At 44.4% G+C, this 13,170-nt stretch overlaps 1 protein-coding gene across 3 annotated transcripts in view; it reads right to left on the reverse strand.

Moving 5' to 3' along the window:
* Window positions 1–443: 443 nt before the first annotated feature.
* The window catches only part of Egflam (EGF-like, fibronectin type III and laminin G domains), a 174,077-nt gene continuing 161,350 nt past the window's right edge, over window positions 444–13,170 (reverse strand). For all 3 annotated transcript variants that reach the window (XM_006232013.5, NM_001108938.2, XM_017590987.3), the window contains 4 exon segments: window positions 12,168–12,311; window positions 4,887–4,970; window positions 1,767–1,870; window positions 444–1,063 (listed from right to left, as the gene is read on the reverse strand). In XM_006232013.5, coding sequence (XP_006232075.1) covers window positions 909–1,063; window positions 1,767–1,870; window positions 4,887–4,970; window positions 12,168–12,311 — 487 coding nt within the window. In that variant the 3' untranslated portion in view covers window positions 444–908.

The following is a 13,170-nucleotide window of genomic DNA, read 5'->3' on the forward strand; positions in this document are numbered from 1 at the left end:
TGCCAGTAGCCCACCCTAGTCACTCTCTACCACTCCACCGACACTACAAGCGGCTCGACCATGTGTCCTTTGTGGGAAAACTATTAGGAAGGTTTGCCATGAGGCAGATCAGCCACTAACTTTCCAAAGCACACCATGAGGTGTACAGTCTGCAGCTATAAAAAGAGACACATACAAAATGTACAGCTACAAAATCAGGGGACCCACCTTCTTCACTCTGCATCATAAAAAAAGAATATTTGCCTTAGAGGTAAGCTTGGGGGAAGGAGGTCACAGTCTGATTATTATTATATGTTTAATTTGCCCCCTGACTTTTATTTTCACGGACTAGACAGAGCACATTGAGTCAGCCAGCGAGGCATGGAAGGGGTTAATCTACACAATCCATAGACCAAGATTGGAAGTATGAAATTCAGGGTCACACAGTCATTCTGCTAGCGTCATAAGTCAAGGAAGAGCAAAAATATTTTAATATTATTCAGAGGGGTGTCTGTCTCTCTCTGCTTATCTCTGTGCTCTCTCTCTCTCTCTCTCTCTCTCTCTCTCTCATTCACTCATTCACTCTTTCTCACCCAGTCTGGCTCTCTCTAATACAGCACAGCCATTGAGCTACAGCAGAGTTTTTCCAGAGCGTGCACTGATACCATCTCTCACAGACTCTATACGTCGAGTGACAAAGTCCAATGCTTCCTATCCACAGTAGTCCATTGGGTTTGGTCCACAGGGCTTTAGCAGAGAAGGCCACTCAGGGCCTTCAGTCTTGGCTCTCACCAGGGCGCACTTTGTCCTCGATGAAAGTAAACACACCTGATTTCAAGACCTCTGAGTGCAGCATCAGGCAGGGTCTCTGGGCCCCTGGGATTTCAGGATAGAGGCTGTCAATGTCCCTTGGGCAAGGCCAGCTGGTGTTACTTAGCCCCACAAGTGTTGATGTTCTTCCCATCCACAGCGTCTTCCACAAGGGAAATGTGGTAATCGGTGGACAATGTGAAATGGGAGATGCAGCCCACAAGGCCTCGCATGTACTGTCTGTTCGTGTGCAGAGCAATTTCCTTCATTCCACCTGTGAGGAGGCAAAGAGGGGGAGAGAAAATGAACCAGGAAGAGGTGACATCAGTTGGAGGTCCTTTATGGTCCCCTGGCCAGGGACAGAGCATCAAGTACATCACACACATTCAATTGATTTTGATCAATTGAATGCACCTCTGAAGGCTACAGAGGCTGATTTCAGGTGTGATTTCTGGCTTAAAACCAAATAGTTCTCCAATAGATTTTTAAATGTTGTGTGACGTCAACAATAGGCACTGTCTTGGCTGCTTTTAATTAAGCTCATTTAGAAAACAAAAAGGTACCAATTCACGCCTCTCTTTTTTTGTCTGTGTAGTAGATTATTAGCCATTTATAGGAATTCTACTCATTCTATTCTGAGAGAGGACACACACAGCCAGATCCTCTTTCCTCAGAGAGAATTCATATGGCTATATTTAGAAGGTTCCTATTCCGTAAACAAAAGAAAAAAAAAAAGTATGGTTTTTCCCGATGGATCACTCCCAAGCACAAAAGCGATGTGAGTGAGTCCCTTCCTGCCACCTCAGCTGTGAGTCAGAAGTTCAGAACATGGAGGAATGTTCTATTTGGACAGCTTCCTGATTTCCAGGTATTTGATTGACCCTGTGGAGTATACAGTCGTGGGACAACAAATAAAGGGCTAATGAGGGAAAGGAGGAAAAGGCCTGACAGATTAGGCTTTGGTCAAGGTCACTTACCCACATACAGAGCCCCATTGATGTTAAGTTGCCTCATCATGCCAGGTGACTTGCCTGTTCTGGCTCCATAGTCATCCACCGTAATTTTCCCAGACTGGCCATCCCTGCAAAGCAAAGTAAACTGAAATAAACTATCATTATTGGAGTTGATGAAATCATTTTGGTTTAGCGGGATGAAAGTACCTACTATGTGCTAAGTAATGAGGTCATAAAAATAGTTCCACAAAATGCCAGCTTTTATAATCCCATCAGAAGTGGGACCAACCCGAGCTCCCTTCTTGATACCATATCTCTTCATTCATTGAGTTTTAGAATGTCTTCCTGCCATGTCCTCTGTAGTTCAGAAGTGATTTTTTCACCCTCATACCTGGATGCTATGATGGGCAATGGCCTCCACAATTTGCCTTGTTTGCACCGCTCCCCTCCCCACCCCCATTACTCTAAACCATTCTGGCTTACTTGATCTCATCAACTATGAGCATATTTTCATTTTTTTATATTTCTGAGTTGAAGACATAATGCACTTTGTTGTCTTCGTTACTCATTGTTGCATCCTAGAGGAATGCAAAACCACCAAGGGAAGGAACTGGTTTTCCTCAATGATGTGTCTTGGGTATCTTAAATAGTGTATGACGAATAATAGATGCATGAACAAATGAATCTTTAAAGCTTAACCTCTGTACATGCAATGGCAATAACTAGAGTCAACTTCCAAAGCTACTGTGCAGACCATCTGTTAACATGCAAAACACGGGGGCACAGGGCCTAGCACACATCGTGGTCTATTGAGGTTGACCAAAAGGCATGTTGCTGTAGTTATCTACATATTGTCATGTGATTACTGCTATGCACAAGAATGCAAAATACAGATCTTAAATTTCTGTAAATATGGAATGTTATAAAGCACAGTGTCTAAATTATCTGGCACAAGATGTTGGATAGATAAGGTATTCCCTCTTAGGAGTCATGCTTGCAAGAGCAGAATCATTCAAAGCAAGACAGTGTACAAAGCAGAGCCCACTTCCCCTTAGAGATTCCCTCTCTTGTTTATTTTACTATCTCTGACCTGGAGCCTTCGGTAGAGAATTGAGATCAACCCAGTCTTCTTGTCATATGTGATAGCTAAGGCCTTGACTCACTCAGTTTCCACTAGGCCAGCCTGTTTACGACTTACAGTGTATGAGCTCCTGAATCTCCTATTCAGCTCTCACTGTAACCCAAGACATACTAGAAATGAGATGGATCATGTCAATAGGAGGGGTTATGTCTACTAAGCTGTCTGCACATGCCAAGCTTGATGTCTGGCATATGAGTTTCTCCTGAGAGAACATTCCACTACGATATTTCTCCCAAGCATCTGAAATCCCTATGTGTGGGCTACATCATGGGGTAGAACAGAAATGGTTTTTGATGTTAGGTTCTGCCCACAGCAATTTATATAGTTTTGGGAAATTCATTTAACATCTGTTTCCTTAGATGTCTAGGAAGGGACTGGTATCTACAACATTGTGTATTTTTATATACATAATCAAACCACAATATTTATGAAAGTTAAACTCTTCTACGTTGTGTGACTATTCTACCAACCATTTTGACCCAAGGATATAAGCAGGGTATATTGCCTGGTGTTCCTGGGGCAGCTGTTGGGATTCAATGAGGTTGGAATTGAGAACCAAAGCATTTCACATGCCTTTGGAGATGCCTGTGTGCAATCTCTTTTGTAAATGAGGGAGAGAGAAATGAACCTTTCACAAGCTGAATGCTAGGACATGACTCTGCGTTCGATCTGTTTTCTAGAAAAAAAAAATTGAGATCCAAACCTGTAAATCTGCATTATGGAAAATCATTGATCTTTTTGTAACAACTAGAGTTTCGGCTTATTGAGATCCCTAGGCATACATCTGGACTTTGGGATGCCTAGTAGCAGACAAACACAGGTCTGTGTCTGTGTCTTCAAATCCCTTTTGAGGTTCCATGGTAGGCCCCATGGTCAGGGCAGGGGGCTAAATAAGGATGGTCTTAACACAGCCTACAGGGGAGTAGAAGAGGAAGTTGATGACGCTGAGGCCCCATGGCTCTCAGACCTCACATTGGCCATCATCTGATTCCCCAGCAAGGGTTATACACATTTTCAGGGAACTACAATCAAAGTATCGATTCCTTTTCACCTTGGACTAATTTAATATGCCATATCAGCATTGCTGATTTAGACTTGTGCTTTATTTTTTCTAAAAACATAGAAGTAAGGACTCACGCAATAAAATTATAAAGATACAAGAATGATCTGCCCAAAGTTAATCAAAAGTCATTAGGAGGGCACAGATATGTCATGGGGGCTAGGTGATCATATATGACTTCTAACACTTAGATAACATTTTTGAAAGGGGAGGGGATCGCTTATACAAGGGCATTTAGAACATACTATAAGGTCTTCATGGCCTCAAATTTTCATTGTGTGAGACCAGAGGGAACCTTTATAGAAGGCTGGTAGGAATGTAAACTAGTTTAACCACTATGGGAACTAATACAGAGATACCTCAGTAAGTCTAATGTTCCAGTCATACTGCTCCTTGACAAAGCTCCACAGGATCTAACCCTACCTGTCATAGGATACTTTCTCATCAATGTCTACTGCAGTGCTGTTCAAAAGTGTGGTAATAATAACTGTTGCTAAGTTACAGAAGCAACCTAGGTACTAAGCAACCACCCAGTGGTTAGAGAAAATGTGGTATGTATATTTTTTCAGCCATATAGACAGAACAAAAATTATATTTTTCAGAAAATGTATGCTCCTGGATAGAATCATATTAATCAATCAAGCTTGTCTCACAAAGATGAATGTAAGTTTCTTTTTCTCTTGGGTGGTCTCTTCCATTACAGATAAATAAAATCATATACTTACATATGCTATGGAAGTAGGAATAAGATAGCCTAAGGGAACAAAGTGGGCCAAAGGAAAGGGTGGGGAAGATGGATGTGTGGTGGGGGATGTGCTCAGCATACATTGTACAGGTGTTTAAAAACGTTCTTATGTAGTACAGTGTGATGGTAAGGGAATATACACAGTGAAATTTGGTGAGCTCGTAGCCTGGCTCTCTCTCCCTTTTTGTAGATGCTCACCTGACAGCCTTGACTCGGTGCCACCGGCCATCGCTGAAGGAACCATTCACCATAATGGAAGCCACACCACTGCCCAGGTTGTAGCTAAAGGTGTTAGGGATAAACAAGGAAAGAAACGATGAAACACGCAAGTGCAGGGAGCTGCCCACTCACAAAGGCTCTCATGCCAAAGCTCACCCAGAGTGTAATGTCCTTAACTGAGGTAACAAGGCTGGCACAGAAGGTGGTCCCTTTCCAGCTTAGTAGATGAATGAACGGCATTTTTACGTTTTCAGTTGTGGTAGGATGAGCATTACCATCTAAGCTATTTTATGTGTACCGTTCAGAACCATTAAGAATATTCATATGTCACTAACATTTAGGATATGTCCATCTTGCAAAATGAATACGGCACAGCTCTAGCTTCCTCTGCCCCACGCCCTGTATGCCACCCTTTTACTTGTTAGCTTTGACTAATCCAGATACCCAATTCAGTAGAATGAATCACAGGGCAGCTGCCTTTTTGTGATGGCCTTACTTCCCATACTGGAAGGTCGTCGAGGTGATCCAGGAACACGTATGCAAGCATTGTAGCTACTGCACTGGAACTAATGAGAAGATCTTATCATCTGCACTGCTTTGCACAGTGTTTCTCCAAAATTTCTGCCCACCATGAACCTCGGACTACGACCTTGTTTGCAGTTAGTTAAGATGAAGCCACACTGGGTTGGAGGGATAGTCAATCAGTATGACTGGTACCATCATACGGAAAAAATCTGGACACAGACACATGGGGGAAAATGATCTGTGGCGATGAAGGCTAAGGCTGCAGTTATGCATCCATTTATTAGCTAGAAACACCAGGACTGCCCACCCAGCATCAAAACACCAACAGAACCCCTTTGGTCCCAACAAGGAAGCCGTCCTGGTGACATGCTGAATTTTGTATTTCTAGTCTCCAGAACCATACAAACATTGATTTGGGGGTGGGGACTTGTGGGGTGTTTTTTGTTTGCTGTTTGTTTTATTTTGCTTTTGTTGTTTTTTGTTGTTTGTTGGAGACAATTTCTCTGTGTAACAGCCCTTTGTAGATCAGGCTGGCCTCGAATTCACAAAGGTCTATCTGCCACAGTCCCCCCAAGTGCTGGGATTAAAAGTGTGTACAACCACACCTGGCCAAACATTGATTTTTTAAATGTTATAAATTTCATGATAATTTATTACAGAACTCTTAGGAAATTACAAAGCGTTTTTCACTTTAAGAAAGAAAAAACAAAACAAAACAAAACAAAACAAAAAAACCCAGCCTTGTAGAGTAAGCTGAACTGTAAAGAGATGAAGATATCTTTGCCTTAAATCACAGAGGTGAGAAAGAAAATTGAACTTCTTGTGTTCTCTGCCCCTCCCCTTCAATACCAGACCTACTTTGTAGCATCTCAATTTCCAGATACTCTGAAACCCTCAAGGAATCAGAAAACATGCTTCCCAAGAGAAACAGCCCTTTCCAGCCACTCACCGTCCATTCCTTTATCCTTTATTCTAATTTAATTCAATCCAGCAAATATTTAGTGAGTGACTACTCCAGCCTGGGCAGGGAGCCAACTGCCTAGACCTTCCCTGGATAACACAATCAGACCACGTGCTCAAACGTCCAGAGAGAGGCCCATAGGAGCAGCTTTGCTCGAATTGTGGGAAGAGAGGAGTCTACACACTGTAGCGGGGAGAGGGAGGCTGAGATAAAGTGTTGGTTCCTCCAGAGATCCTTGTTCTGAGAACAGAGTGAGAATAGAAAGCACTCAGTTTTCCCAGAGAAAGTTCTACAGCTCGTTCATTTCCTAACAGAGACCCAAAGAAACAACACAGCCCCAGCATTGAACCAAGAATAGAAGCTGCAAAGTCTTGATAAACCAAGGGACAGAGCTGCCACTGCAACCCTAAAATCTCCACCCCTGGACAGCCCATAAGATTGGCTAGAAGGTGCGGTTTTGGAGAATACCTTATGTGGGAGCCAAATGCTTCTTGAAGCTTCTTGAAGAAAAGAATGAACCTGGGTCTGTAGGGTTGCTTAGAGTATAAAGGCATTTTCCATGAATCCTGGCAGTCAGGGTTCAAGCCCCGAGACCCTCATGGCGGAAGGGCAGAACTAGCTTCCTGAAGTATTCCTCTAATCTCCACATGTGCACTATGAAGTGAGCACGTATGTGCACGCGCACGTACACACACACACACACACACACACACACACACACACACACAGAATGGGTGGGAGAATAAATAAATGTGGAATGATCATGAAGCAGAGCTGGAGAATTGGCATGTGGCTTTGCTGAGCAAAACAACATGGATGGCAGAGCATGCATATTCACTTTCTACAGACCTGACCTGACCCTCAGTCTTGTCAACTTACCAGCTCCGTGACTTAGGATGACTTACCTAATTCTATTAAATATAGGCAAGACACCTTCCTTGAAGGACTATAGAGACAGTTAACTAACACAGTACATGGTAGGATCTAAATAAATAATGTCACCATGCCAAAATTGTGGGACTTGGTGAAGCTTATTTAGGAGGTTGACAATGCACCCTCAGGAGTTAACTTCCTGAGTTCTCCTCTGGGAGGGGAGCCCTGTAAGGCATGAACCCAAGGTGAAAAACATGTAACTAAAGTGTCATGAACACCCAGGTCCTACAATCAGGTAACCTGTGTGTAACTGCAGGGAGCCACGCTTGAATGTGCCAGTCAGTGTCCCGGTGACTAAAACATTCCCATTGTATTAGAACCTGGTGGAGCAAGGGTAGGCTTCATTCTTTTCTGCAGCCATTAGCTCTCTTACTCTCTTGAAGGACAGAACATGCACAAGGGAGTTAAAATAGAGTTTGGCAGACAAAAAAAAAAAATCCCACTATCATGACTTAACTTTCCAGTCCTGACTCCATAATTTTAGGACCCACAAAGAACCATACTGTCCCTAGATTATTTTATATGCATCAAATACATACACAGCCCCAAACTTACAGTGTAGATGAGGCTGGCCTGGAAATCCTCCATCATCCTGTTTCTACTTCCCAAGTGTTGAGACCATAGTCATTCACCAACACACCTAACTCTACATATTTTAAATTTCCCCATACTGGCCACTGAGAAGATGTGTACTGCACAGGAATTGTGCCTGGCTATCAAGCCAATAAAGCAATAAATAAATGCTTGCCTGTTCTATCAATGTCCCCTGACCCTTACTACTAAGTCACCTAGCTTGGTGTACACCAATGGCTGACAGACTAGCCACCAAGGTGGGACACCTAGAAGTGGCTCTGGGCAGTGGCCCTTGGAAATTAGTTGGGTATTTTCAGGCCTTCATGTGGTGACATTTCTAAGAATGTCCCCTTTAAACCATGGTACAGGGCACTTTACTAATGTCGGATCTCATCCTTGTCTCTGGTACCTGAAAGTGTTATGTGGTCAAAATAAGTGGGAAAGGGCATTAGATGACATTCATAAAGCTTCCTGGTTGGTTTTGTGCTCCACGTATGACAGACTTAAAATGAAACAAAGCACAATAAACTGAAGGTCACACTCATTTCAGTGAGCACTTTGATTTCTTTCTGTGGCTCCTAAAGGTGTTCTGCTTGAGAGTTCCATTGCTCTGCTCGCTCCTGTTCGCTGGTAAGAATCTCAGTGGCAAGTTAGCATAGGATCTGAAGTTGGGTGAGGGTCGTTTTTTTGCTAGGGTTTCCATTGCTATGAAAAGACACCATGACCAAGGCAATTCTTATAAAGGACATTTAATTGGGGGCTGGCTTACAGTTTCAGAGGTTTAGTTATCATCGTGACAAAAAGCATGGCAGCATCTAGTCAGACATGTGCTGGAGAGGCCAAGAGTTCTACATCTTGATCTGAAGGAAGCCAGGAGGAGACTGGAATTCCTCAGGCAGCCAGAGGGTGGTTCTCTTCTGCACTGGGCAGAGCTTGAGTGCATATATATATATATATATATATATATATATATATATATATATATATATATATATCTCCTCAAAGCTCTGCATCCACAGTGATGTACTTCCTCCAACAAGGCCACACCCACTCCAGCAAGGACACACCCTCTCCAGCAAGAACACACCCACTCCAGCAAGGACACATCCACTCCAGCAAGGACACACCTCTTAGTAGTGCCCCTCCCTGTGGCCAAGCATTCAAACACAGGAGTCTATGGGGGCCAAAACTATTCAAACCACCACAGAGTCTAGACAGTTGAGTACATCTTATTATCTCAGGATCTCTCTCCTGTTTGTATTAGAAACATTGCAACCTTAAGAGTGAGTGTGTGCATCCTGGAGAATAGTGTACGCTCTATGCCTTGCTGATGCAAGTTCCCCATTTAGAATATTTTGTTCTGCTTTATTTATCTTTTTATTTTTTATGTTTTATTTTGAGACAAGGACTCATGTAATACACATTGCCTATAGAACTCATTATGAATCTGAAAATAGCTTTGAACTCCTAACCTCCTTGTCTCCACCTCAGAAGAGCTGGGAAGACAGGTGTGTGTGTGCCTACACACCTTCCCACCAAATCCTCCCAACCAGCCTTTTCTCTCACAGACCAGGAGCCAGAGGCTGAGAGAAGGTAGGAAGTTTGTGGGAAATCACATAGCCGGGGGACTCAAGTATGTGGGACCCAGAAGCTACTTCAGATCCTATGTCTCAGGGTGGGCTTTCTAGAAAACACTTGGGTTGCTTGGTGCTAATAAAATCCCTGTGTGTAATCACACTAACTCTATCAGGGCCTAGGGTGGGCAAGCCCAGGAATCTACCTATGGGACAGCTCCCCAGTAAGGGTGACTCACCGTGTGCTGGGTTTTTTAGACCACCTGAATACATCATAACCCTGCTTGATCTCAGCTCAGTCTAACCTTCCCCATGCATCTTTGTTGGGTGGATGGATGTGGTAGGGTAACTACCCAGATGGAAATGCCCAGTGAGCAGCAATAGGAGGCTCTACATGTGGGTGTCAGTTGTACCTCTTCCTGGGCCCCAGTATATTTTATACGGAACACAAGAAAGCACAGAGACAGCTTCAGCAACTTGAGAAAGAAGCAGTAACCTAGAGCATGAGTCTAGCTTGGAATAGGGGATTAGAAGGGTGGTAGTCATGAGAAGGGGCTGCCACGGGCTCCTTCAGGGCCTAGGGTGAGGGCAGAGCTGGTGAGAGCCGGTGGTCAGTTTTCTCAGGTCCCCACGCAGTGAATTCAGCTGGCAGTTGAGGGGGAGTTGGGCTACCCCGCCCTCTACTCAGCTCCTGTTTCAGTTCCCTTTTCTGGGCACATTCAAGCACTTGAGGCCTGAGTGAGGTTAACCACAGGAAAACCACAAAGAAATGACTTTGAAGCAGCGAGCTGACAGGGGTGGGAAGAGCTCCTTGGGGCAACAAAGAGTGGGGAGCCGTGGTGGGGTAACAGAACAGGTCAGGGGAGAAGGTATAGTTAGAGAAGAGCTGCCCCTTACATGTCAGTGGCTGCTCTGTGACAATGTCCCCCATCACAAGGCTGAATCACAGTGCAGGTATGATGTTAGGGGAGTCACATTTCCTCTCAAAATGTCTTCTCTTCAAATTCAATGGCTTCACACTATCTTTTCCTACCGGCAGCAACCCCTCAGTCTCCAGCTTGTGACTGACTTAAGCAGGGAATTCAGTATTTACCCTGTCCTTATTCTCTCCTTTGTTACAACTTCAATTAACTTCTTATTTTTTTAATGAACCCTCGAGGCTCCTCCTTTAGGAGTAAAAGCTTAACAAATCCTTAACAATACCTCCCCATGGGGCTAAAGACCCAGAGCCAAAGCAGAGGTTCTGAGCAAGACTGAACCTTGTGGGGAAATGGTCAAGATGCAGCCCGGTGAGGCTGCAGCCTGGGGGTTGACATTTCTCCAAGTTCTGCAAAGGCACGGCTGCTCAGTGGGATTACAGATGTGCATCACCACCGCCTGAGCCGGTAATTCTTTAACGGTGGCACAGCCGTCCAATTGACAGCATGGAGAGCTGTATAATCTCATTTCAAAGAACTGAGAACCGCAGAGTGGACACGGTAAATGCTTTTCATCCCAATGCTAGGGAGGCAGAGACAGGCCCAGCTTAGTGAATTTAACAACCTGGATTATACAGAAAGGTTTTTGTCAGCCAAGACCGCACAGTGAGACCTTGACTCAAAAATAAAATACAACAGAAACACACACACACACACACACACACACACACACACACACACACACACACACACACAAATTTAAATGATTTAAGAAATTAACCTTTAAAAAAGTAAGTAAGGGCCTGTGAGAGGATGACTCAGCATCTAAGAACACTGGCTGCTCTTCCACAGGACCAGGGTTCAATTCCCTGCACCTACATGGCTGCTCACAATTGTCTGTAACTCTAGTTCTAGAGGACCTGGTATCCTCTCACAGGCATACATGGAGGCAAAACAGCAGTGCACATAAAAAAGAGAGGAAGAGAGGAAGGAAGGAAGGAAGGAAGAAAAAGAGAGAAAGAGAAAGGAAGGAAGGGGGAGAGAGAGAAGAAAGAAAGAAAGAGAAAGAAAGAAAGAAAGAAAGAAAGGAAGAAAGAAAGAAAGAAGGAAAGAAAGAAAAAATTAAATGCTTCTGGGATGGCCTTATTAGTACCGCTCAAGAATTTACAAAGTTCCAGGTGTGGAGTTGCTCTGTGGAGACAAGAATCTGCCTCTCCTTGCAGCAGAACGCCACAAAGCAACGTGTGCCCTCAGGCTTTGTAGCTCAGGGGAGGCAGATGGAACTTAAAGCCAAGGCTCCTGGAGTTTAGATCTTCAGATCTTCCCACGATGGCCAGTATCACTTCCACGTCTTCTAGTTCCCAAGAGGGAAGCAAACAGTAGAGAGAAACTAGAACAAGGGGCACAGAATTGCTCTCCAGGGGGTCAGATAATAGCTACTGAGAGTTTGCCACTCTCCTTTGAAGCTACCCTAGAGTTCCACAGTCGCCTGAACACAGTAAGAGACAAGATATAGACAAGTGTGTATGACAGTAGTCTAATAAAACTTGGAATGAATTGGCAAACATGGAGAGTGGTGTGAATTTGCCTCTTGGGCATGATGTCAATATTGGAAAACAAGATCAGGGGACTGGAATGAGACTGGAGCCCTCAGCTCTTGCCAACTCCAGAGGAGTGTGTTTGGGGCTGACTCCTGCATCCCTGCATTGCTGCCCTGTTTGAGAAAAAAAAAAAAAAACTTCAAGATGCTTCTGAAGGCAGCTTGGGAAGAAATTACCTGAACACCAGGGCTCCATCCCGAAGACCCAGGGAAATGAAGTCGCTGTTAGGTCTCATGGGGCTGTCCCCCCTCCACAGCAACAGGCCGTCCTTGGCGGTTGTCTTAAACCTCATGAAAGCATTTGACCTTGATCCGGACACCCTGGAGGGAATACAGGAGCCCATGAGCTCAACCACCAACATCTGTTTTGAGTCATCCCTGCTGGACTTCCCTAAGCAACCAGGTGTGTAGGTGATCTGACCTTTCCGCATCTCTGTGCACCGGGAGAGTGGGAGGAGCATCGTTCCTGCTGGTCTCACCATTCTCAGACAATCTGGATGCTCAAGGAGCAGCAGTGTTTGCCCTACAACAGGGTGCTTACAAAGCAAGACTTTTTGGACAATATCCCAGTCCCAGGCAGGTGGCTTTTATGCACTAGACTTTCTCTTTTCTTCCCTGTTACTCAATGACTCTTGGGGAGCTGATCCTCATTGAAGCAGAAAGGGGGCCTCTTAGTTGCCACAAGGCTCAAATCTGAAATTTCTCTGGGATGGAATCATGGCAGTGGAAAGCCAGCCAGGGCAGCAGTGACTGTTATTGGGGCATTTCTGGAATGGGGGGACAGACAAGGCCTACTGGCTCAGAGGAGGTGGCTTGATGGAGTGCCTGTTGGTCTTAGAAGGGTGCCATGATAGAGCTCCGAGGACAGTGGACACTAAGCAAGATGGTGTCTGGGCTGTCTGAATTTCTGGGAAGAGGCCACTGGGCTTCTGTGTGCCCATCAGCTCCTAAGGCTAGTTTAGAAACTCATCTGACTAAAATTACTAGCATTTATCTGATGTGGCCTGAGGGTCTCCAGCAAAAGGTAAGGCAGGAGGAAATATTCTGCATTAGTAAGGCACTCCTAGAACCTAAAATCAAGGATCCTGGAGTTTAGATTTCCAAATTTTCACACACTGGCCAGTACCACTTATGTGGGTTCGAGTCTGCAGGTAGGACATAAACAGTAGTAACAAGCAAG

This window comes from Rattus norvegicus, chromosome 2 (assembly GCF_036323735.1).
Source record: "Rattus norvegicus strain BN/NHsdMcwi chromosome 2, GRCr8, whole genome shotgun sequence".
Taxonomy (NCBI): domain Eukaryota; kingdom Metazoa; phylum Chordata; class Mammalia; order Rodentia; family Muridae; genus Rattus; species Rattus norvegicus.